This window comes from Carassius auratus, chromosome 25 (assembly GCF_003368295.1).
Source record: "Carassius auratus strain Wakin chromosome 25, ASM336829v1, whole genome shotgun sequence".
NCBI lineage: Eukaryota > Metazoa > Chordata > Actinopteri > Cypriniformes > Cyprinidae > Carassius > Carassius auratus.
The window spans coordinates 18,000,062-18,027,823 of record NC_039267.1 but is presented as its reverse complement, the minus strand read 5'-3'; the positions used below and the strand labels follow the sequence as shown (position 1 = coordinate 18,027,823).

The 27,762-nt window shown below is 38.2% G+C and overlaps 1 protein-coding gene across 7 annotated transcripts in view; it reads right to left on the bottom strand.

Moving 5' to 3' along the window:
- LOC113043576 (receptor-type tyrosine-protein phosphatase eta) overlaps window positions 1-27,762 on the bottom strand; it is a 236,704-nt gene that overhangs the window by 95,031 nt on the left and 113,911 nt on the right. For 6 of the 7 annotated variants that reach the window (XM_026203048.1, XM_026203051.1, XM_026203049.1 and 3 more), the window contains 2 exons: window positions 23,302-23,556; window positions 3,400-3,654 (listed from right to left, as the gene is read on the bottom strand). The exons of the other annotated variant lie outside the window; for it this stretch is intronic. In XM_026203048.1, the coding sequence (XP_026058833.1) occupies window positions 3,400-3,654; window positions 23,302-23,556 (510 nt within the window). The remainder of the gene's footprint in view (window positions 1-3,399; window positions 3,655-23,301; window positions 23,557-27,762) is intronic. 7 annotated transcript variants of the gene reach the window in all.

The window sequence follows — 27,762 nt, the reverse complement described above, 5'->3', positions numbered from 1 at the left end:
TGCTGCCAACAGGTGGCGCTATGATTATAACTGAATATTGGCATGTAGATGTCTTCAGCTCAGGACTCTTACCAAACATGTGAAGTTTGGGGCAGATCAGACATTGCATGTTTAAGTTAGTGTGAAACAAGATATTTCCTATTGACAGCAGGTGGCGATATAATTATAATTTAATATTTGCAATTACTCCTCGCTTCCTCGTTGCAGACTGTAGCGCGGTGATGTCACTTATGTACGTTACGTATGTAAGTCACATATGGACGTCACGTATGTGTTTACCGCGCATGCGCAGTAACATATATGTATTTACCGTAAATACGATTGTGCACCGTTCTGACTGTCATTAATGTGCATGTCCAGTTTCATTCACTTCTGGATGTTCGTAAAGTATGATGGATATGAGATATTACTTTTGTTTTCTTAAAAATTTGCATTTAAATTGCTTTTAATTGTAAGAATGCTTTGGTCATACACTGAAAGCAATTGCTGTAAATTTACAGCCGATTTTCAACAATAAAATACTGTTTTCATGTTAAACAGTTTAGTACTGTAGTTCACAATGCATTCTGGGCTGCTTAAATTGGAGCAACAAGACAGAGGCCCAAAACAGTATGCTGATGTTTTAAATTACAGGACAATACAGTATTTTTGGGAAACTGCCTGTTGACTGGGGAATTTGGAGCACGCGGTCAAAAGCTTGATTCAACATTAATCTTTTTAAATTGAGGCTACTGCTTTTGGTAAATTTTCTTTACAAATACAGAAATAAATTGCCATTTACTCCTAGATGGGAACCATCATTTGGATAGGAGATTTTCAGAAGAGGATGCACAATTTAGATGACGCACTGCACACATCGTCGAGTGTTTTTCATCAACATCCATCGGGTCTTGCATCTACAAATAAAATGGTAATTCAAATTTTATTCTTATTGCCAAGAATGCTTGATATAAAACTGATAGGAGCTTGTATTAGTAGGGATTTGAACGTCATTTGACAGTGGGGCTTAGATTTTAAAAGCCAAAACAATATTACTTTTGGGTGTGTTTTTTTTTATTTCAGTAACGTTAGCCGAACTTAAGCTTCCGAGGAACAACACTTGTTAACCGGCAAGCGAGAGAGCGGCTAATCGACAGATGAAGGCAGCAGGAAAATAGCGTTAGGATACTGGAATAATTAGCCAAATGGTACATTTTGCCCAGTGATTTTGGTTTTATTTGGTTTTAAAGGCGTTTTTTCAAACAGTTAACAAGAAAATTAAGCTAACTGTAGATCGGTTAAAGACAGTTGAATCGTCAAGGATTTGAATTTTTCTATTTAAATGCCAAATTGGTGTGCAAATATTGCCTTTCTGGACTCTTTGTGAATGCATTTTTTTTTTATCTGTCGCTGCGCGTCTCACACAGCCAACTTCTCGACTGTTTTAGAATATAGGCTTTGTCAAAGCGTTTTGCATCATCTGTGGTTTTTCTTTCACAATATTAACATTGCAACTCGGTAAAGGTTAAACATTTCTGAATGAAGACTGATACGGTTTCACAAAAAATGAGCCAGCAGCCGTAATCAATACTAATGCATGTTTGTTGATGAAAATTTTCCATCTATAAGGAATTTACCATTGGGCAATAACAAAATGTTCCCCTGTCAGATCTGTTGTCATAACTGTGCCACAATAGTGACATACATAAGGCACATGAGAATTCATAAAAATACACCTAATTTAACCTTTAAGTGTGTTTTGCCAGATTGCAGAGTTTTCAAAAAATGTATACATTTAAGTGTCACATTTACAAACATAACAAACGTGTAGTTAGGCCTACTTTGTCTGGTGTTGAATTAACATGTCATGTTGATATCATCAAATTGTGAAAAACACACGTTTTAAGATCTGCACTTTTAGAGCCGACGACTCTACTTTATCTGTTGTAATTTTGACTAGCTCAATAAGAAATATAAGGTGCCATTAAAGTGTAATATTACAATATACACAGTGAAGTAAAGTGCAACAGAATGTTAATATATTGTCAGTAAGTTACTACACAGATATTACAGAATAAACTTTAATTTCGTATAATTTTACCTCAGATGAAACATGGTTAAACATAGTTGTTTTTCCCGTCTTTTTATTACACCTTAATGTTCTTTAATACTTTAACATTTTATTAAAGTTTTCTGTTAAGTATGCACTTCGTTTTAATGCACGCATGACGCGAAAACAACTAACGTCATCACGCAATGCAAATTACAAGCGCATGCGTGGTAAACACATACGTGATGTACATACGTGATGTACGTACGTGATGTCACCGTGCTACAGCCTACAGCGAGGGGTGTCTCAATATTTGCTTTTAGATAGGTTCATGCCAAGACTCTTATAAAATGTAAGAAGTTTGAGGTAGATTGGGCATTGTATGGATGAGTTACAACAACTTCCTGTTTCATAGTATTAATAGCATGCTTTAGCACTTAGTAAGTGTTTATAACATGTTTGAGAATATATCTAGTATGTTTCAGGACACAATGGCATATTTTACTGTGTTGCTAATAGTGCATAACAGTGTAAAACATGACACTTCCTGTTTCCAGTAGATGGCGCTGTAACTACAACCAAATTTGAGCATATAGATGTCTCCAAGCCAGGACTCTAATCAAACATGTGAAGTCTGAGGCAGATTTTCTTTTACAGCTGGCTTATTTTAGGGAAAGTGTAGTGAATAAGAAATCTTCAAGAGACCAACATCCCTGGTCCTCCACAGTATCAAGTTTTGACAGGTATGCAGATATATGTTGGATATGCTATTGTAATGGCATGGCCTTACTTTCTTATAATCTCCTATTTTGACTGGAATTGTGTTAGACATAATTATTAAATTATATTTCAAAATATTAAAAAATACTTGACTCATTGCTTTACCTTTCCATCTTCTCAATGACACACATAAACATTTTAACCAAATAATACAAAATAGCAGAATTTCACAGAATAGCTAAATATATATATATATATATATATATATATATATATATATATATATATATATATATATATATATATATATATATATATATATATATATATTTAAACATATTTCTATTGAATGTTACATGTAGGGGGCATCCCAGTGGATAAGACTGAAGTCATAAACATCTTCAAGCACATGGCTCACAGAAGTTGTTGTAATTAGGTTTAAAGAAGCCCTCAAACCCTGTATATCCGTATTATCATAATGATTGTTTTTAATGGGAAATAAATCTAAAGTTTTTAAGACTATTATTTTGTGTCATTTAATTTGTCTTTAAGATGTGACCAATTTATAAAGGGGAGGGGGGGGGGGTTGCATGGCCCTTGTTACTACTACTGTATATAACAAGAAAATAAAATTTTATAGTTCTACATACTTGTGAATTGTGAGATGCAGACAGTTTCTCCTTCTGTTGATTGATCTGCTGCCACAGCACTGATGCAGAATGTGTAACTCACTCCAGCAGTCAGACCAGTGATGTTATAGGAAGTATTATTAGTAGTTGTATTTGTTTTATCATCAGTCCGGTGAAGTTTAAAGAAAGATCTATTTCCAATTGCTTCCTCCCATGTCAGAAACACAGATGATATTGTGATATTGGCCACACTGAGATTCCTGATCACATCTGGCTCTGTGTATCAGAGAAAGAAACAAGTCATAATTGATGTTAAAAAAAGACATCACACAAGACACAAGCAGAGTAAGAAAACTTAAAGGATGAAACATGAGCTGGTTGGACAAATAATGTAAAATAGACTGGCAAGGGGCAAGGCAGTATTTTGACTTTTGATCTTCAATGTGAGCTTTGTATTTAGATTCACAAATGTCGAGTTTTTCTTTTTTTTCTTTAACAATCAGGACACAATTGAAATATTAAAACTGGAAGCAGCGATGAAAGGGACCTGGCAGCTGGGTTTACCACCACCCGGTGGCCATGGGAGAACAGCGAACGTTAGGAAATATGCTTATAAAATACCGTATTTTTCGGACTATAATTCCCACCTGAGTATAAGTCGCAACAGTCCAAAAATACATCATGACGAGGAAAAAAACATATATAAGTCACACTGGACTATAAGTCGCATTTATTTAGAACCAAGAACCAAGAGAAAACATTACCTTCTACAGCTGGGAGAGGGCGCTCTCTGTTTATCAGGGGTAGACTACAGGAGAACTGAGCAGCATAGAGCGCCCTCTCGCAGCTGTAGACGGTAATGTTTTCTCTTGGTTCATTTCTCTCGGTTCATGTTAAATTAATTTTGATAAATAAGTCGCACCTGACTATAAGTGTGACTTATAGTCTAGAAAATACGATAAGTAAATATTTGTGCCAAATTTCCTGCTGCCAACAGGTGGCGCTATGATTATAACTGAATATTGGCATGTAGATGTCTTCAGCTCAGGACTCTTACCAAACATGTGAAGTTTGGGGCAGATCAGACATTGCATGTTTAAGTTAGTGTGAAACAAGATATTTCCTATTGACAGCAGGTGGCGATATAATTATAATTTAATATTTGCAATTACTCCTCGCTTCCTCGTTGCAGACTGTAGCGCGGTGATGTCACTTATGTACGTTACGTATGTAAGTCACATATGGACGTCACGTATGTGTTTACCGCGCATGCGCAGTAACATATATGTATTTACCGTAAATACGATTGTGCACCGTTCTGACTGTCATTAATGTGCATGTCCAGTTTCATTCACTTCTGGATGTTCGTAAAGTATGATGGATATGAGATATTACTTTTGTTTTCTTAAAAATTTGCATTTAAATTGCTTTTAATTGTAAGAATGCTTTGGTCATACACTGAAAGCAATTGCTGTAAATTTACAGCCGATTTTCAACAATAAAATACTGTTTTCATGTTAAACAGTTTAGTACTGTAGTTCACAATGCATTCTGGGCTGCTTAAATTGGAGCAACAAGACAGAGGCCCAAAACAGTATGCTGATGTTTTAAATTACAGGACAATACAGTATTTTTGGGAAACTGCCTGTTGACTGGGGAATTTGGAGCACGCGGTCAAAAGCTTGATTCAACATTAATCTTTTTAAATTGAGGCTACTGCTTTTGGTAAATTTTCTTTACAAATACAGAAATAAATTGCCATTTACTCCTAGATGGGAACCATCATTTGGATAGGAGATTTTCAGAAGAGGATGCACAATTTAGATGACGCACTGCACACATCGTCGAGTGTTTTTCATCAACATCCATCGGGTCTTGCATCTACAAATAAAATGGTAATTCAAATTTTATTCTTATTGCCAAGAATGCTTGATATAAAACTGATAGGAGCTTGTATTAGTAGGGATTTGAACGTCATTTGACAGTGGGGCTTAGATTTTAAAAGCCAAAACAATATTACTTTTGGGTGTGTTTTTTTTTATTTCAGTAACGTTAGCCGAACTTAAGCTTCCGAGGAACAACACTTGTTAACCGGCAAGCGAGAGAGCGGCTAATCGACAGATGAAGGCAGCAGGAAAATAGCGTTAGGATACTGGAATAATTAGCCAAATGGTACATTTTGCCCAGTGATTTTGGTTTTATTTGGTTTTAAAGGCGTTTTTTCAAACAGTTAACAAGAAAATTAAGCTAACTGTAGATCGGTTAAAGACAGTTGAATCGTCAAGGATTTGAATTTTTCTATTTAAATGCCAAATTGGTGTGCAAATATTGCCTTTCTGGACTCTTTGTGAATGCATTTTTTTTTTATCTGTCGCTGCGCGTCTCACACAGCCAACTTCTCGACTGTTTTAGAATATAGGCTTTGTCAAAGCGTTTTGCATCATCTGTGGTTTTTCTTTCACAATATTAACATTGCAACTCGGTAAAGGTTAAACATTTCTGAATGAAGACTGATACGGTTTCACAAAAAATGAGCCAGCAGCCGTAATCAATACTAATGCATGTTTGTTGATGAAAATTTTCCATCTATAAGGAATTTACCATTGGGCAATAACAAAATGTTCCCCTGTCAGATCTGTTGTCATAACTGTGCCACAATAGTGACATACATAAGGCACATGAGAATTCATAAAAATACACCTAATTTAACCTTTAAGTGTGTTTTGCCAGATTGCAGAGTTTTCAAAAAATGTATACATTTAAGTGTCACATTTACAAACATAACAAACGTGTAGTTAGGCCTACTTTGTCTGGTGTTGAATTAACATGTCATGTTGATATCTGCAGTGCAAGGTGTGAGACTTTGACTGCATTTTACTCTCATTTGAAAACACACATTAGAGAGGGGAAAAAAGTTGCGTGTCCTTACAGACACTGTAGCAAGAGCTTTACAGTTTTATCCACATTCATATCACACATGAGTCGGAAAAATAAAAATGTTACTGAGGAAAATTTGGCTGAGTCCATTGTGAATCCTGGTGTTTCCCATGTGAACAAGATCAGTATGATATGCAGATTGATCCTCCCGGTGATGCAGTTGATGAACAAGAGATTTACCCAGAAATTGCTGATGAATCACAGTTCTTTAAAAATTTAGCCCTTTTTTATTTGAAATTGCAAGTAAAGTGTTTGCTTCCATCCTCTGTCATCCAAACAATTATTGATGATTTTCAGGAAATACATGACATAAGCCAGTCACATTTGCTTTTTAAACTCAAAGAGAAGTTGATTACACTTGGCATTTCTGAAGCAGACACAAACAATGTGATAGAAGCCATGAAAACTGAGGATCTCTTTAGGACATGCAACACTCGGCCACTGGAAACTGATCAGAAAAGAAAAAATGTTTTCAAGAACAGCTTCAACTATGTTGAGCCAGTTCAGATCTATCTAGGTCAGAATGAGGCAGGCAAAGAGTGTTTTGTCTAGTATGTTCCTATTAAACAGACAATTGATTCTCTATTCCATTGTCAATCAGTGCAGGAACAATATAAGCAAGTACACTCCAGTACTGGTTTGAAGGATATTCTTAAGTATGTGTGAGATGGCAAAAATATGTCTGAGAATGTGCTCTTCCAGACGGAGAATTCATCACTGAGCTTGATCCTTTATCAGGATGCATTTGAAGTGGTAAACCCACTGGGATCTGGAAAGAAAAAACATAAGATACTTGCAGTGTATCTTACTCTAGCAGATTTAATGCCACACAACAGATCCAGCACTGATCAAATGCAACTTGTTCTTCTCTGTAAAGAACACTATTTTAAGTATTTTGGTCAAGACTTGGTTATGGGCACTCTTGTTAATGACCTTAAAGATCTTGAGTTCAATGGTGTTACCCTGTCTGATGAAAATGTTTACAAGGGAACTTTGTGTGCCATTGCAGGTGACAACCTAGGCTCACATAACATAGGAGGCTTTGTGGAGAACTTCAGCAAGAGTTCACAATTCTGCAGTTATTGTGATATCAGCAGAGACGCATTCCATGCAGATCCTCTTATCCAGAGCACAAAACATACAGTGCATTTAATACGCTCAAATACTTCCATGTATGTCAGCCAGGGTTGCCTCCATGTCTTGGCCATGATCTTTTTGAAGGTATTGTATCCTCTGATCTGGCATTGTACATTAACCATCTTGTTAAGGTGGATAAAATGTTTAGCTATCTTGAGTTGAATCAACGAATAAATCAGTTCAAGTATCTCGGTAGGGATGCTAATGACAAACCGTATGAGGTTAATCCAGACGGTGGAAAACTTGGGGGACATGCTGTGCAGAATTGGTGTTTGCTAAGAATGTTGCCTATTTTGATCGGAGACAAAGTAAAAAATCCAAGTGACAACCAAGTTTGGCAGTTGGTTTTGCAACTTAGAGAAGTCGTGGATCTCAGTTGTGCACCTGCAATTTCAAATGGCCAGATAGCCTACCTAAGAGTTCTGATTGATGAATATTTACTTTGCCGAATTCAAACCTTTCCTGACAAACCACTTTAGCCCAAACATCATTATGTCAGTCATTATCCTGAGCTCATTATCCAGTTTGGTCCACTTATTCGCCTATGGACTTTAAGATTCGAGAGCAAACACTAATATTTTAAGCAGTGTTTGAGAAAATTGCGCAACTTTAAGAATCCATGTTCTACTCTTGCAGAGAGACATCAGCTTCTGCAGGCCTTTCTGAGTGCAGGTGCCTTCTTCCCTCCAGATGTTTCAGTAGACAGGGGCACACAGTTTTTCTCAAATGACTACAATGATGTAATCATAGAAGCAGTTGCAAATCACAATTTTGAGTCCACAAACACTCTGATAGCCAATGAAGTGACTGTGAAGGGGACAAAATACAGAAAGAACATGATCATTGTGATGGATGATGATGATGAGGGGCTTGTTACTGGAAAAATCAAAGTAGTTCTCGTTCATAAGGATTCAACAGTATATTTTATAGCTGAAAAGTATCGTGCCCTGCGTATTCCTGACATGGGTGTTTACAGCCTCACACCGATGCAGAGAAACTACTGTTGTATTAATCAGGAGAATCTGCTTGATTACTATCCCTTGCCTGAGTACACTGTGCATGGCACACCACTGATAATTCTACACCATTATTTCCCTCTAGTCCAGAATGATGGCGAACATGAGTGAAGAAATCAAAGAGATCATCTGCAAGACCTTGCCAAACCTGTCTGAAGAGACTCAGTGGCAAATTATATCGAAACTTCAGAGCTCGGGCTTGGAGTCAAAAGAAGACTTAAAATATGTACAACAGGAAGACATTGCTGATCTGTTACCTGTTATCCAGTGCAGAAAACTCCTGGATGCATGGTGTGATATTTTCTTGTTATATTCTCTTGTTTATTCAGTTGTGGAATTTATTTTTCTGAAACTATATAATGCACCTTTGAACTTTTCAAATATGCCTAATATAACGAGAGTTTAGAATACTTTTGGCCAAATGTCTGCAGTGACTTTGATATAGCTTATTAGTTATGTGCCCTAAATATTTTTGTTTGTTTTTTTTTTTTAGAAACCGAGAAAGTTACATTGGATTTACAAATCCTTCCAACTTCGTCACCAATGAGTAGTGATTGGTCGGTGTCGGGGTCGTCATCACCAACATTATGCACTCCGCCTAATTCTAGCTCATCACAGCTATCAGCCATTTCTTCATGTTCAAGCCAGTCAAGAAACAGTGAACCAAGCAACAGACCTTCCACATCTCAGATACTGAAAACATGGCCAGAAACTTTCCAGGTCCCTTGGGAACAAATGCCACAGGAAATTTGTTCTGCAATTGCAGATGGCAAGAGACCTAAACCAATGGAGCGACGTCAGATGGTACGAGTACTCCCGGATGAAATGAGAAGGTATGAGGCTAACCCCACTCGCGCACAATGCCTAACTGTGGTTCGAAATATCATCAGGCAGTACCCAAAGAGTTTTGCTGATATTGCACCAGATGGGTCACTTCTGTGTGGAGGTTACACATCACTTTTGATTCAATTGAAAAAACCGCATTGAGAATTTGAACCGTGATGGAAGCTTCTCATTCCACCGATCCTCTACAGCCAAGAGGGGTCCAACTGACACATATGGATGTACACGATTTCAGCCAGAGCTGCCCCCAGAAGAAACTGATGAAACTGTGGAACAGCACCGCCAGAAACTGGAGGAGATTTATAGACAGGAGGGAGCAGGTGGAGCAGAAAGAGCAGAAGTTAAACATCTAATGGAGCTCACATTCTCTCTACAACGTCGCCATCTAAATACAATTCCACCACCTGACATTGAAGATGTGAAAAGCAAATGGCCTTTTCTTTTCACACCAAGGTATATATACGCCCATTTTGAGTTGCTCACAGACATCAATCTGCCTCGTAGCTTGGAACTCAGCATGCAGGAATGTGGAAGAGCCATCACAGAATACTTCAGGGGAAAACCTACCAACAAAAATGTCAAGGATATTCTCTCTAATGGTGAAGATAATGAGATGGCACTTCGTGTTGTTCAGCTGCTCATGGCACACTATGGAGAGGACATAACTGGGCTGATCCTTCTTACAGATGTAAGTTTTATTTTTTCTCTCTTACCCTGTGTTTTAAAGGGTGACTCCACCAGTCTTCAGTGTCCAGACGCCTAATGTGTGTACTAGTTTTGGGGAGTACTACTACATATGTGAAAACAGAAGTGTAAATTATTTTGTAGCTTAGAGCAAGCTGCGTGTAAGCTGATAAATTACCTCCATGTTGTCACACAGTTGCTAAATTGCATTATGGGTAAAGTAGATGCCCAGGTTTTAAAAAGTATTTAACTTGTCTTCTTTGCCCTACTATGACACTGTTGAATGTTTTAAAAGCAAATAGTCAAATCAATATAGCAGAAACACAAGTATTAACTTTTTTATTCCACATTCTTCTTCCTTTTCATAACCTGGTGCCTACATTATCCACAATGCAACTTGACCACTGAGTGACATCCCTGGAGACAATTTATCATATAATGTGCAGTTCCCCCTAGAGTCCCAAAAGGGTTCATACTACATTTTAGACGTCTGCAGTAGAACTCCCCAAGACCTGTACAAATTAAATTGTTACCCTTTAAATTTTGAATGCCAAATTTATTTAGCAGTTTGATTGTAGGTACTTCAGAAGCCTACCTCATTCGCCTCTAGGTTACTCTACCCTAGTGTTTACTAATTATTATTCTTTAGCTAAATATTCTTCTTTAAAATCTTATTATGGTAAGGAAAATGTATTTGTTCCCTTCAGGTGTCTGTCACTGCAGCTGACTTTGAGACAACTCTCAGTCTTCCTGCAAGTCCTCGCCTGATACTGCCTGGTAATATACATTTAATTTATATTAATTGATAGACACTTTGTATATCATATCGGCCATTCATCTTGAGTTTACAAATGCTTACACATGGTAACAATTATTCCCATGTTGCTATGACTTGAAGTTTCAGGTGCAACAGGGCAAGTCACAATTAAGGGTTGGATGATCACCTTTGAGGGCCGTGTAATCTCCGAGGGCATCACACCAACATTTGCAACTGGACTTGCTGCTATGTTTGCAATCTACTACATATGGAACCTTCAGTATCAAGAAGAGGCAGCCTGCACTCTGGAATTCATTCAGAGGTAAACCCTCTTCATTTCCTGTCATCATTATATGGATATATATAATTAAATTAATGTGTTTGTATTTTTTTGCATAAAATGGTTATTAGTACTGTACATTTCAAGTCTCAGTACACACCTACACACACACACACACACATCTTCACACACACACACACACAAACAGAGGGTATAGGCTTCATTATAGTTCCATTTGATGTCATTCAATCCACTCTATTTGTGCAGTGCAATGCAATGCAATTCATTGCATTTAATTGCATGTACAAAAAACATTATTTTGTTGCAACCGCACTCTGATCTTAGACTATTTTGATTTCAGGCGCTTCATTGGTATAAATCCAGAGAGAGGGACAAAGGCAAAAAGGGGCAAGGTTGTCTCTAAGAAGAAAGGTGTAATCGTCCAGAAGAAGTCTTCTGCAGTCAATACACACGTCGCCCCACTACTGAAGAATCTCCTTGACTTTGAATGGAACTTTCATATAGATCGGTGAGCTCTATAATCTTTCTCTCCTTGTTTTGACACTCTGGCATTGTCACATTAAGCCACAAGAGAACTGGTATTATTAAATTTATAAGCATTAGCTTGGAGTGTATGCTGTACATTCCTGATTGTATAGTTTATTTATTATTATGAATATTTGTTGTTTTTTGACAGTGGAAGTACTGGAATAATGCTGCACAGAGGAACAGCAACTACCAAAGTGATGTTCATCTCTCCTTGAGCAACAACTGAGATGTAAAAACACAAGCCTACCTCACAGGACAATTTTAAGAGGTAACCTGCAAGTCTAGCTTGCAGTGACACAGTTGCCTACCTTACGGTTTCATCCCTAAATGTTTTTATTGATGCTGTTATTGATTCATCCTGCTAAAATATTCTAGTTTCAAAATGTCCTTAATGCGCATTTTCAAAATGTTCTTAGGTATGTTTTCAAAATGTTGTCAATTCTGCATATGTTCAGATGTTATTATGAAAGTATATATTGCAGATTACAAATATCTTTTAAATTGACAAACCTTTTTTTTTTGTATTCATGTTGACATTGACATTTAAATAAAGGTATTTGATTTAGAAGTTTTATTGCTTATTTTGCATTATATTCACAATAATTCTTAAGCAATTGTCTTTAGTCCTGGAGTTCATTGGTAGACTGATATTTTAAATATCAATGAAGACTGATATTTTAGGAAACTTCTAAATTTACTGTATGTTATTAATAATACAGTAAATGTAATTCAGCACATCTTTGTGATTATTTGGAAATGACAATAATAGTGTTTAGGTTGTTACTTTAACTTCTCACAGTTTACTGTAGACAGGCCCAGTAGATGTGCCTGTCAATATTATTTTAGTTTCCAAATGAATCACACAAATATACTGCGTTTTTTTTTTTTTTTTTTTTTTTTACTGTATTAGACTGTGAAATCATTTAACAGTGTGACTACAGAAATATATTGTATTTCTGGTTGTATTTCTGGTTCTTTACTACCGTAAAGTCATTTTACGTATGAATACCGTAAAAATAACGGTATATTGCTGCCGTCTTTGCTGCCAGCTCTTTACTGTAAATTATAGAAATACAGAAACATACCGTTTTTCTGGTTTACAGACTAATACCGTAAAGTAATTTTACGTATGAATTAGGGACGGGACTTTAACGCGTTAATTGAGATTAATTAATTACACAAAAAATAACGCATTAACTAATATTAATTAATTACAGAAAAAAAATTCCCACATTTTTAATAACTTATTTTTGCACCGCGGAACGTTTCTCACTGGATGAATTTCGGCGGACCGATTATACTGGAGCACCAACTAGCGTTCGCATATCACCGCAGCATATCTAGCCGAGAGTATCACCTTAACGCAAAACATATAGCAGCTAGCGTGGACTTTACACTTTATGATGAACTATGTATTATTTTGTTGGTGCAACAGTTTATGTTAAACTCTTTATTGTTTTGGCCAAGGTTATTGAGAGTTGGACTTAGTATGTTATGGCCTCTGAAGCAACAGAGAGATGTTTTCTAATAGTCAGGGTTTCCAATGTTCTGAATGTAATTGACTGTATTGTGTTTTACTTAAAAAACACTTTACAGAAGGTTCCAGCACCTATAAGCTTCCTGAATTTCTGAAATGTACTATTTCTAAATTGTTTCTAAATATGCTATTGCTACACTTCATGGCAAAAATTGCACTGGTCTGCTAAACAATATTTTGTTGCTTAAGCTTATGTATTCAGTCATTATTCAATGGTATACTATAAATCCATGTGAAAAAAAAATTACTTCTCACTGTTCTCAGGTCAAATATTTATAAGCGATAAAAATGCGATTAATTTCGATTAATTAATTACAAAGCCTCTAATTAATTAGATTAATTTTTTTAATTGAGTCCAGGCCCTAGTATGAATACCGTAAAAATAACGGTATACTGCTGGCGTCTCTGCTGCCAGCTCTTTACTGTTATTTTACAGGACATTTTTTTACAGTGTAATCATAGAGAGTGTCATTGCAAATGTGTGCGATTTTAAACATGACATGTTTTATGATATAATATTCGAATGCTGGTCTTTCAAAGTCTTATTTCACCGAAAATGAACCATTAAAGATGTCTTTAAATAGAGCAGAAATACCTTATTAATATAAGTAATACCATTGATGGTTGCATGCATTGCAAAAAAAAAAAAAAATCATATTTGTAATCTTTTTCATTAACATTATCAAAGACTAATAGATACTGTAAAACATGTATTGTTCGTTGTTAGTTCATGTTAATTAATACATTAACTAGTGTTTACCAATGACACCTTATTGTAAAGTGTTACTTCTTAAATTGACCTTCATGTCTTAATATGACTTTTTGGGTACATTGTCAGTGAGAATAAATTCAGAGAAGAGACCCACTACATGTGGCGAGAGTACTGTAATTATCTATTTTTCTTTCTCTGACAGACTGTATATCCCTCAACTGTAAAATTTTCAAATTGAATAAACTTCAAACTTTCAAGTCATGCTTTCTCAAGCCAAGCCAACCTAAATTGTGACTTGGAAAAACTTTATTAATTTAGTTGATGTTAATGCTGGTTATAAATTAAATCTCTTAGGTAGTTTACAGACAAAGCAAATAACACTTTTTCTAACACCATTCTATAATATATTTAAAAATACATTTAAAATATTTTCCATGTAGGGCTCTTCTGCCTTTCTTCAAAATGATTTAATATTGCTTTAGTATTGTTTGTTCTTTTATGTAAATTAAAAGATTATATTTTAAAGATTAAAATAAGAAAGGCAGTGGCTATCTACACTAAGTGCAAATTGCTATAGATTCTGTTTATACTATGTTAAAATAGCAGGTTCCTCTTCGGGAACTCGAGCTGTGTCGAGCGCTTTTGGAGCTTTTGGGGAACGCCTTTGGCAAGAACAACTCTGAATATCGTGTGCAATCAGTTCAATGGAAGAGCGTGACGTCACAGACGGGGTGACGTAGCGACCAGGAAGCTATAAAGGCACGTACCACCCAGCTGGCCTCAGCTTCGCGTCTTTCAGCAAGCGCTCTGTGTGTGCATGTTCATAAGTCTGTCTTGTAACTCTTATTTACTGTTGTCTGTCCAGTATTATTAGACTAAGATGCCTAAGTCTAAAGCGAAGACCAGACATTTGAAGGGCGAAACCAAATCACGCTATAAACTGTGTGTTCCTCTATGCCAGCGCTACATCACGGCTGGAGACACACATGATTTATGCGTGGTTTGCCTGGGGTCGAAGCACGCTGAGTGAACGATTGTGAATGATTGCCAATGCGGACGTTTCGATCCCGGAGGGCTCTCTTTGAGGAGGGAGCCTTCGCCAGCGTTCCCCGCGGCTCTGGCCCCGCTTCTGCTGAGGCAGAGCGGCTGCTGCACTCGTGGGGTTTGCAGGTGGATCTGGCAGAGGGAATGGAGACGGGCCAGTCCTTATCTCCTTCCTCATCTGCTAGATCCGGCCCCCAAACCCTGGGATCGGAAGCACGCTCGTTGGTTTCTTCCCCCCAGGGCGAGGGGTCGACACTCCACCTCTCTTCGTCTGATGAGGTGGATGTGGAGACAGTTGGTAGGGATTCACCACCCCTTTCGGCCCAGTATGAGGAGCTGCTGGAGGTGGTTACTCGCGCAGTCGAGAAGTTTAAGATAGACTTGCCCCCAGAGAAAAAACATGAACCGCAGAGAAGTAAACTCGATGAGCGGTATATCAGGCACAGACAACCACCTCCAGCCCGGAGCCTTCCCTTTTTTCCCAACCTCCACGATGAAATAGCGAGGTCATGGAAACACCCATATTCCACCCGTCTCTTCGGCCCTGATTCGCGAGCGAGCGTCCCTCCCAGTTATTTCCACCCATGAGCGTAGCGGAGCTGGGAAGCTCGCCTCCCATTCGGGGGCCTCTTACATCAGAGATCAGTCTCGAGAGACTGATTGCCTTAGTACATTTTTGAGCAGCTTGGAAACTTCTGCCAAATGTATCTGAATGGGTCCTGCACACAGTAGAAAGAGGCTATGCTATTCAATTCGTCCGTCCACCACCGAGATTCAATGGGGTTACACCGACAGTCGTCGGCCCCCAGCAGGCTCTGGTTATGGAACAAGAAGTGAATACCCTATTAAGGAAGGAGGCCATCGAGGTGGTCCCTCCTCTAGACAGGGAATCCGGGTTCTACAGCCGGTATTTCATAGTTCCAAAGAAGGATGGGGGGTTGCGTCCGATCTTAGACCTACGTCAGTTAAACCTCTCAGTTATGTCACTGAATTTTAAAATGCTTACTGTCAAACAGGTTGTAGCTCAAATCAGATCCGAGTACTGGTTTGTCACGATAGATCTCAAAGATGCATACTCCCACATATCCATCATTCCACAACACCGGAAGTTTCTGAGGTTCGCTTTCGGGGGCAAAGCTTATCAATATCGAGTACTTCCATTCGGCCTTGCACTCTCACCCCGCACGTTCACGAAATGTGTAGATGCGGCTCTGGTACCCCTCCGTATGCAGGGCATCCGCATTCTAAATTATATCGACGATTGGTTGATTCTATCTCAATCAGAGCAGATGGCGGTTCGACATCGAGGTGTCGTTCTCGCCCATGTGGGGGAGCTGGGTTTGAGACTGAATGCCAAGAAGAGTTTACTTTCTCCAGTTCAGAGAACCACCTATCTAGGCGTAGTATGGGATTCGACCACGATGCAGGCACGTATGTCTCCTGCTCGGATCGAGTCGATCCTCACATCAGTCAAGAGAGTCAGAGAAGGTCAGTCACTCACTGTGAAGCAGTTTCAGAGACTGTTAGGGCTCATGGCAGCTGCGTCCAACGTGATACCTTTTGGTCTCCTGCACATGAGGCCCCTTCAGTGGTGGCTCAAGACCAAGGGGTTTTCCCTGAGGGGAAATCCTTTCCGAACTATTCAGGTCACGCGGCGATGCCTTCGTGCCTAGACATATGGAAGAAACCTTGGTTCTTGAATCAGGGCCCGGTGTTCGGAGCTCTTGGTCGCCGTGTAACGCTAGCGACAGATGCGTCCCTCACCGGTTGGGGTGCGGTCATGAGTGGCCATCCTGCCCGCGGTCTGTGGAGCGGTTGCCATCTGACATGGCACATAAATTGTCTAGAAATGCTAGCAGTATATCGAGCTTTAAAATATTTCCTCCCAGACCTGAGAGGCTGTCATGTGTTAGTGCGCACCGACAACACAGTGGTAGTCTCTTATATCAATCACCATGGGGGTCTGCGTTCACGCCCCTTGTACAAGCTGGTGTACCAGATCCTCCTGTGGTCCCAGGGCAAACTCCTCTCGCTAAGAGCAGTGTATTTTCCTGGGCGATTGAATGTGGGAGCAGACATGCTGTCGAGAAAGGGGCCGAGGCCCGGGGAATGGATGCTTCATCCCGAGGTGGTGAAGCAGATATGGCAAATATTTGGCAAAGCTCAGGTGGATCTCTTCGCGACTCGAGAGACATCGTAATGTCCCCTCTGGTTCTCTCTAGTTCACCCAGCTCCACTGGGACTAGATGCCATGGCACAGACTTGGCCGAGGCTTCGTCTGTATGCCTTTCCCCCCATCGCTCTGCTCCCGGGAGTTCTGGGGAGAGTATGCCGGGACGGGGTCCGTCTGTTGTTAGTAGCCCCGTTCTGGCTGGGCCGAGTATGGTTCGCAGATCTGATTTCTCTCCTCGACGGCTCTCCATGGCAGATTCCGATCAGGACAGATCTACTCTCTCAGGCGCAGGGCAAAATAATTCACCCTCACCCGGAGTTGTGGAAGCTGTGGGTGTGGCCCCTGAGGGGGCACATCTGTTAGCAGCTGGTCTCTCAACCGAGGTTGTTGAGACCCTACTCCAATCAAGAGCTCCCTCCACGAGGAAACTGTACGCCCTGAAGTGGAAACTGTTCACTTCATGGTGCAGAGATCGCCACCTCCCGGCCGACATCAGGGAAGCAAATTCATTAGTGACTTTTAAATCTCTTCTTAAAACATTTTATTTTAGGATTGCTTTTACATGAACTTGATTTAATGCGTTTATTTTCTTGTACTTACATTGTGTTTATTCATTTGGAGTTATGCTTGTATGTAAAGTGCTTTGAGAAAACTACTTTTAAAGGCGCTATACAAAATAAATATATTATTATTATTATTATTATTATTACCTTGACCCTGTTAACTGCCCAGTTGGTACAGTTCTGGAGTTTTTACAAGCTAGGCTCTCTGCTGGGTTAACCCACTCCACCTTAAAAGTGTACGTGGCGGCCGTATCTGCTTACCACGTCCCTTTCAGTGATCAGTCACTGGGTAGACACCCCCTAGTTACACGTTTCCTCCGAGGTGCACTGAGCCTCAGACCTCCAGTACGGTCCCGTATTCCCCCATGGGATTTGGTTGTGGTGTTAGAGGCTCTCTGCAAAGCTCCATTCGAGCCAATTCAAGAAATCTCAGACAGATATCTGACACTTAAGACTGCCCTATTACTGGCTATTACCTCTCTAAAGAGAGTTGGAGATATTCAGGCCCTCTCGGTGGCCCCTAACTATCTAGACTTTGCCCCTGGTATGGCCAAAGCATTTCTATACCCTCGAGTGGGTTACATTCCTAAAGTTCCCTCTGTCACACCACAACCTGTCGTACTGCAGACCTTCTGTCCTCCTCCCTTTCGGGAGCCAGACCAGGTGAAGCTAAATTGTATGTGTCCAGTGCAAGCATTGGACGCATACATCCACAGAGCTGCCCTGTGGAGAAAGTCTGACCAATTGCTTGTATGCTATGGTCCTCCTTAAAAGGGTTCTCCTGCCTCTAAGCAGACCCTTAGTCGTTGGATAGTCGAGGCTATCAACGTCTCCTATGAGTCATCTGGTCTTCCCCTTCCTTTGGGAGCCAAGGCTCACTCTACGGGGAGTATGGCTGCCTCTAAGGCCTTTTTAGCAGGTGTGTCCCTCTTGGACATCTGCAATGCTGCGGGGTGGTCCACGCCCTCTACATTCGCCAGATTTTACAATCTCGATATGCGAGCCGCTCCTGGCTCTTCTGTCCTCTCGTCCTAAGCTGTGCTCTTCGGATACACACTAGGCAGGGGCTTGGTAGTCTGGCAGCGTTGGCACATCGTTCCCCAAAAGCGCTCGATGCAGCTCGAGTTCCCGAAGAAGAACGTCCCTAGGTTACATATGTAACCCTAGTTCCTCGAGGGAACGAGACGCTGCGTCGCCAAGCCATACTCCCGGCACCCCTGCCTGCGCTTGCTTCCCTACTCGAAGCTGAGGCCAGCTGCGTGGCACGTGCCTTTATAGCTTCCTGGTCGTTACGTCACCCCGTCCGTGACGTCACGCTCTTCCATTGAACTGATTGCACACAATATTCAGAGTTGTTCTTGCCAAAGGCGTTCCCCAAAAGCTCCAAAAGCGCTCGACGCAACATCTCGTTCCCTCGAGGAACTAGGGTTACATACGTAACCTAGGGACGATTTTCTGCTATTTATTTACTTATGGCAAATCGTGGCAATTATCTGCACCTCAGTATTGTAGTACATTATAAAACAGTATGCAATAATTACTGAGTGTAAATTATAATGTAACACTAATGAGCTGGTGGTATTTCAGCCATCTGTTCCATATTAATGAATCCTGACTCTAACACATTCTGCACTCAAAGACCAGAACGTGAGTAAACAAGGACCTCGTTTTACAACATAATTCACCATTTGGGGCACAGTGAAGTCGGTAACATCCTGCCGTGGGTGACTGTTATTTCACCTATTGAGACTGTCCAGGGATACCCGTGAGCAGCCTCAAAGGAGAAACGAAACACATTCCACAACACACACACACACATAAGTACACACACACAAACAAACCTTTCTGAAAGTTCTTTACCTTCGTCATTTTAATAATAATATGTATTTTGAATGTTTGTGTATTGCATAAAAATGGTTAATCCTGTGTAAATGATTAAAGTTGCTGAATTGTAAATGGGAAATGTTTTTGGAATGAATGTTCTCAAATAGAACCATGAGTTGTAACCGTACCCCTGACCAGCTCATAAAACTTTATGATCCCACTGGGAAACAGGACAGGGAAGCTAACTCTTAGGAAAAAGAATGGTAAAATGTACTCAAATGTAGTCTAAATGTATAGAGTATTACCTTTGTTTTGTGCAGTAGATGTTTCACCATATAAATTGGAGCATCTGCAGTTTTACCGTGTGTTAATCAAACGTTAAATGTGTGTAATTCTGCATTTGAATGTAACTTCGTGTTTCTATCAGCTATATATGTACTGTTTGGTGTTTTTGGAATTGTCATGTTGTGACCCAACTATCCACCTGTATAAAAGGTGTGTAAATTTATTAATCTGGAATTACGAACTTGCTGGAATATTACTGTTGAAATCTGATAAGCCCTAAAGTATTAGGGTGGGTGTCTCCACAGAGACAAAGGAACTTTTTCCCGCTTCAGATCGCAGACGTTCATTGGTTGCTCACGCGAACACGAACCACGAACAAAGAACCACGTTCACGCGGCTCCAGCACACGCACGCTGGTTTCAAAAGACCAAGCGTCACACAGAGACACTTGCAAGTATCATTTTTCTATGGAGATTTAAATGCTGCTTAAAGTTTGTCTATGATTTGAATCGTTGTTGTCTTGCAAGGGTTACTATCTGCGAGTTTGCATAACTGAGCTCATTCTGCGACCACGCTCTATCTCTCTCTCTCATTCATTCTCTATCTCTCTCTCTCTCTCTCTCTCTCTCTCTCTCTCTTTATCTCCCTTATTTGGATTCCGTTATGTCTTGTACAAAGTTTACTGTCTGTATTGTCGTACGTGTATTTACTCTGTGTGATTTGTAGTTTGATGTATTATTAGTTCAATTATAAAAAACCCATATATATTCATGATTATCTCTAAACCGCTCACATTACGAGTCAATGAAGTGTCTGATCTTTAGCTACAAGCTATACTTTTAGTAACTAAATTTATCATAATGATAGGATAATGTTTTCATGGCCAGAGAATATTTTCCTTGAATTATAAGATGTGATAACTTTATTGAAAATTGATAAGTTAATCTTACGGCCGTTTGCTGGACAAACCACTGTTTGATTTGCAGCAATTTACAGTAAGAGATGTCACTATAATTGATATGAAGAATGGAATATTGACATATTAATGAGTAAATTACAGTGCCCTGTAATGAGTTATTGATATATGCAATTGAGCTATTTTTCATCTTCAATAAAATTTAGTATAACTGTCATATGAGATATATATTAATCATATTCCTGATTAATTATTCAAATTCCCTATATATAATTTGAGTTAATTATTATGTACAACCCAGTGCGTCTACAATAATTTTAATTCAAATTATTAAATGGATGACAGAAAAAAACTGTCAAAAGGCAGATTCGGACCCGGATCGATTGCATCAAATTGTGAACAACACACGTTTTAAGATCTGCACTATTAGAGCCGACGACTCTACTTCATCTGTTGTAATTTTGACTAGCTCAAAAGAAACATAAGGTGCCATTAAAGTGTAATATTACAATATACACAGTGAAGTAAAGTGCAACAGAATGTTAACATATTGTAAGTAAGTTACTACTAAGATATTACAGAATAAACTTTAATTCCGTATAATTTTACCTCAGATGAAACATGGTTAAACATAGTTGTTTTTCCTGTCTCTTTTTTACACCTTAATGTTCTTTCATATTTTTACATTTTATTAAAGTTTTCTGTTAAGTATGAGCTTCATTTTAATGCACGCACGACGCGAAAACAACTAACGTCATCACGCAATGCAAATTACAAGCGCATGCACGGTAAAGACATACCTCATGTACATACGTGATGTACGTACGTGACGTAACCATGCTACAGCCTGCAGTGAGGGGTGTCTCAATATTTGCCTGTAGATAGGTTCAGGCCAAGACTCTTATAAAATGTAAGAAGTTTTAGGTATATTGGGCATTGTATGGATGAGTTACAACAACTTCCTGTTTCATAGTATTAATAGCATGCTTTAGCACTTAGTAAGTGTTGTTAACATGTTTGAGAATATCTCTAGTATGTTTAGCACACAATAGCATATTTTACTGTCTTGCTAATAGTGCATAACAGTGTAAAACATGACACTTCCTGTTTCCAGTAGATGGCGCTGTAACTATAACCAAATATGAGCATATAGATGTCTTCAAGCCAGGACTCTAATCAAACATGTGAAGTCTGAGGCAGATTTTTTTTTTACTGCTGGCTTATTTTAGAGAAAGTGTATTGAATAAGAAACCTTCAAGAGAACAACATCCCTGGTCCTCCAAAGTAGAGGGCTGCATTGGGATTGAGTCCCGCCGGGTCCCACGGGACCCAACGCAAATCTCGCGGGAGCGGGCAGTTTGAATTTTGCTGCGGGCGGGAATGGGCAGCTAAAAAAAACACAGCGGGATAGGGAGGTTGCCTAGCGACATGATGGAGAAGATGTCAATAGATGATGTAGAAAAGAACCTGTTATTTATTAGTCTTGTTTTTTGAGCACAGCCCCTCGTTGCCATTTGTTAATTAGGTCAAGAGGCTTGATGATGCCAGTGTTACTGAGCACTGCCTAAGTTTGAGTGTTTTTATTCTTATTTGTATTTTTCAAACAGAATACCTGCGATATTTGGCTAATAATTGTAAAACTGCTGTTTTTCATGTAGCCTAGTCTATCATATTACGTATATTTTTTTTGCAAAGCAGTCTATTTTTATGTGCAAAGTTTTTGATAAAAACAAAATTATATTTGAATGCATTGTGTTTTGTCTTTTTTTTTTTTTTTTTTTTTTTACATGCAGGCCAGGGAAACGAAACAAACAACCCCATGAATCTCTTTAATTATATCAATACAAATACGTGTTTTTTTTTTCCTGCAGGACGGGAAAAGATACAAAATCAATGCATCTCTATTATTGTGCGGGAATAAATTCTCTGAGTTTTGCGGGTGCGGGCGGGAGTGGACATAGATATTGCGGGAGCGGCGGGAGTGTAACATATACGTTGCGGGAGCGGGCGGTAATGGTCAGAAATTCGGCGGGCCTGGGCAGGAGCGGGATGAAGAAAACAGTCCCGCGCAGGGCTCTACTGCACAGTATCAAGTTTTGACAGGTATGCAGATATATGTTGGATATGCTATAGTAATGGCATGGCCTTACTTTCTTATAATCTCCTATCTTGACTGGAATTGTGTTAGACATAATTATTAAATTATATTTCAAAATATTAAAAAATACTTGACTCATTTTTTTTAGGCTTTACCTTTCCCTCTTCTCAATGTCACACATAAACAATTTAACCAAATAATACAAAATAGCAGAATTTCACAGAATAGCCAATAATAATAATAATATTTAAACATATTTCTATTGAATGTTACATGTAGGGGGCATCCCAGTGAATAAGAGTGAAGTCATAAACATCTTCAAGCAAATGGCTCACAGAAGTTGTTGTAATTAGGTTTAAAGAAGCCCTGAAACCCTGTATATCCATATTATCATAATGATTGTTATTAATAGGAAATAAATCTAAAGTTTTTAAGACTATTATTTTGTGTCATTTAATTTGTCATTAAGATGTGACCAATTTATAAAGGGGGGGGGGGGGGGGGTTGCATGGCCCTGGTTACTACTACTGTATATAACAAGAAAATTACATTTTATAATTCTACATACTTGTGAATTGTGAGATGCAGACAGTTTCTCCTTCTGTTGATTGATCTGCTGCCACAGCACTGATGCAGAATGTGTAATTGACTCCAGCAGTCAGACCAGTGATATTATAGGAAGTATTATTAGTAGTTGTATTTGTTTTATCATCAGTCCGGTGAAGTTTAAAGAAAGATCTATTTCCAAATGCTTCCTCCCATGTCAGAAATACAGATGATGTTGTGATATTGGCCACACTGAGATTCCTGATCACATCTGGCTCTGTGTATTAGAAAGAGTAACAAGTCATAATTGATGATTAAAAAAAACATCACACAAGACACAAGCAGAGTAAGAACACTTAAAGGATGAAACATGAGCTGGTGGGACAAATAATGTACAATAGACTGGCAAGGGGCAAGGCAGTATTTTGACTTTTGATCTTCAATGTGAGCTTTGTATTTAGATTCACAAATGACAAGTTTTTCTTTTTTTTCTTTAACAATCTGGACACAAGTGAAATATTAAAGCTGGAAGCAACGATGAAAGGGCCCTAGCAGCTGTGTTTACCAACACCTGGTGACCATGGGAGAACAGCGAACGTTAGGAAATATGCTTATAAAATACTGTATTTTTCGGACTATATTTCCCACCTGAGTATAAGTCGCAACAGCCCAAAAATACATCATGACGAGGAAAAAAACATATATAAGTCACACTGGACTATAAGTCGCATTTATTTAGAACCAAGAACCAAGAGAAAACATTACCTTCTACAGCAGGGAGAGGGCGCTCTCTGTTTATTAGGGGTAGACTACAGGAGAACTGAGCAGCATACAGCGCCCTCTCGCGGTTGTAGACGGTAATGTTTTATCTTGGTTCATTTCTCTCGGTTCATGTTAAATTAATTTTGATAAATAAGTCGCACCTGACTATAAGTCGCAGAACCAGCCAAACTATGGAAAAAAGTGTGACTTATAGTCCGAAAAATACGGTAAGTAAATATTTGTGCCAAATTTCCTGCTGCCAACAGGTGGCGCTATGATTATAACTGAATATTGGCATGTAGATGTCTTCAGCTCAGGACTCTTAACAAACATGTAAAGTTTGGGGCAGATCAGACATTGCATCTTTAAGTTAGTTTGAAACAAGATATTTCCTATTGACAGCAGGTGGCGCTATAATTAGAATTTAATGTTTGCAAGTACTCCTCGCTGCAGACTGTAGCGCAGTGACGTCACGTATGTACGTCACATATGTGTTTACCGCGCATGCGCAGTAACGTATATGTATTTACCGTAAATACGATTGTGCGCCGTTCTGACTGTCATTAATGTGCATGTTCAGTTTCATTCACTTTCGGATGTTCGGAAAGTATGGTGGATATGAGATATTACTTTTGTTTTCTTAAAAGTTTGCATTTAAATTGCTTTTAATTGTAAGAATGCTTTGGTCATAATCATAGAGAGTGTCATTGTAAATGTGTGCAATTTCAAACATTTATGACATGTTTTATGATATAATATTCGAATGCTGGTCTTTCAAAGTCTTATTTCACCAAAAATTAACCATTAAATATGTCTTAAAATAGAGCAGAAAGACCTTATTGATATAATAAATACCATTGATGGTTGCATGCATTGCAAAAAAAAAAAAATCATATTTGTAATCTTTTTAATTAACATTATCAAAGACTAATAGATACTGTAACACATGTATTGTTCATTGTTAGTTCGTGTTAATTAATACATTAACTAGTGTTAACTAATGACACCTTATTGTAAAGTGTTACCTCTTAAATTGACCTTCATATGTCTTAATATGACTTTTTGGGTACATTGTCAGTGAGAAGAAATTCAGAGAAGAGATCCACTTCATGTGGCGAGACTACTGTAATTATCTGTTTTTCTTTCTCTGACAGATTGTATAGCCCTCAACTGTAAAATTTTCAAATTGAAAAAACTTCAAACTTTCAGGCCATGCTTTCTCAAGCCAAGCCAACCTAAATTTTGACTTGACAAACTTTATTAATTTAGTTGATGTTAATGCTGGTTATAAATTAAATCTCTTAGGTAGTTTACAGACAAAGCAAATAACACTTTTTCTAACATCATTCTATAATATATTTAAAAATACATTTAAAATATTTTCCTTGTAGGGCTCTTCTGCCTTTCTTCAAAATGATTTAATATTGGTCTAGTATTGTTTGTTCATTTATGTAAATTAGGTGTCATGAACTGGAGTGCATTGTCTGAACAATACAACCTGAGTTCCGGGCAACATGTTCTCTGAGCCAGTGCCTCCGGTGCAGTGAGATATTTAAAGACTTTCCACCTGTCTGTGTGAGGAATCGCAGGAGGAGAGTCCTGTGTGGGTTTTATTCATTCAAAGAATTTTAGGGCTATTGATTGGCTTGTTTTATCAGTGATAGAGGTGAATTTCAGATTTTTTTTTTTCTTGTGTCATGTCTATAGTCTTAATCTATATTTGTATATACAATAACATTTTCCGTTTTGTTCTTTGAAATAAATAAAAAAAAACATCACTGTCATCAGTTTTGTTTTTTTGGAGACACCTTGCATAAAATGGGATGCAGACACTGGAAATATACTGTGTGTAGTCAACTGAACTTAAAACTACTTTATTGGCTTAAATGTTTCACATGCAGAATTGCCAAAGCAAAAGACAAATGTCCAAATTTATAGTTAATGAATAGATAAACAAGAACCATAGCAAAATAAAGATTAAAATAAGAAAGGCTGTGGCTATTTACACTAAGTGCAAATGGCTATATTCTATTTATACTATGTTAAAATAGCAGGATTTTCTGCTATTTATATTACTTATTGCAAATAGTGGCAATTATCTGCACCTCAGTATTGTAGTACATTATAAAACAGTATGCAATAATTACTGAGTTTAAATTATAATTTTAATTCAAATTATTAAATGGATGCCACCATATTAGGACAATAAAGCCCTCCCTCACATCTTTTGATTATTTCCTTTGTTTTCTATAAAATAAATACTTTTTTGATGTGATTTTAAATTTGAAAAGGGAGAAAAAACTGTCAAAAGGCAGATTCGAACCCGGATCGATTGCATCAAATTGTGAACAACACACGTTTTAAGATCTGCACTATTAGAGCCGACGACTGTACTTTATCTGTTGTAATTTTGACTAGCTCAATAAGAAACATAAGGTGCCATTAAAGTGTATTATTACAATATACACTGTGAAGTAAAGTGCAACAGAATGTTAATATATTGTCAGTAAGTTACTACACAGATATTACAGAATAAACTTTAATTCCGTATAATTTTACCTCAGATGAAACATGGTTAAACATAGTTGTTTTTCCCGTCTTTTTTTTACACCTTAATGTTCTTTAATACTTTAACATTGTATTAAGGTTTTCTGTTAAGTATGCGCTTCGTTTTAATGCATGCACGACGCGAAAACAACTAACGTCATCACGCAATGCAAATTACAAGCGCATGCACGGTAAAGACATACGTGATGTACATACGTGATGTACGTACGTGATGTCACCGTGCTACAGCCTGCAGCAAGGGGTGTCTCAATTTTTGCCTTTCGATAGGTTCAGGCCAAGACTCTTATAAAATGTAAAAAGTTTGAGGTAGATTGGGCATTGTATGGATGAGTTACAACAACTTCCTGTTTCATAGTATTAATAGCATGCTTTAGCACTTAGAAAGTGTTGTTAACATGTCTGAGAATATCTCTAGCATGTTTAGCACACAATGGCATATTTTACTGTATTGCTAATAGTGCATAACAGTGTAAAACATGACACTTCCTGTTTCCAGTAGATGGCGCAGTAACTATAACCAAATATAAGCATATAGATGTCTTCAAGCCAGGACTCTAATCAAACATGTGAAGTCTGAGACAGATTTTTTTTTTTACTGCTGGCTTATTTTAGAGAAAGTGTAGTAAATAGGAAACCTTCAAGGGACCAACATCCCAGGTCCTCCACAGTATCAAGTTTGGACAGGTATGCAGATATATGTTGGATATGCTATTGTAATGTCATGGCCTTACTTCCTTACAATCTCCTATTTTGACTGGAATTGTGTTAGACATAATTATTTAAATTATATTTCAAAATATTCAAAAATACTTGACTCATTGCTTTACCTTCCCCTCTTCTCAATGAAACGCATAAACATTTTAACCAAATAATACAAAGTAGCAGAATTTGACAGAATAGCTAAAAAAAAAATAATATTCAAACATATTTCTATTGAACTTTATGTTTAGAGGGGGCATCCCAGTGGATAAGAGTGAAGTCATAAACATCTTCAAGCACATGGCTCACAGAAGTTGTTGTAATTAGGTTTAAAGAAGCACTGAAAGCCTGTATATCCATTTTATCATAATGATTGTTATTAATATGAAATAAATCTGAAGTTTCTGAGACTATTATTTTGTGTCATTTAATTTGTCATTAAGATGTGACAAAT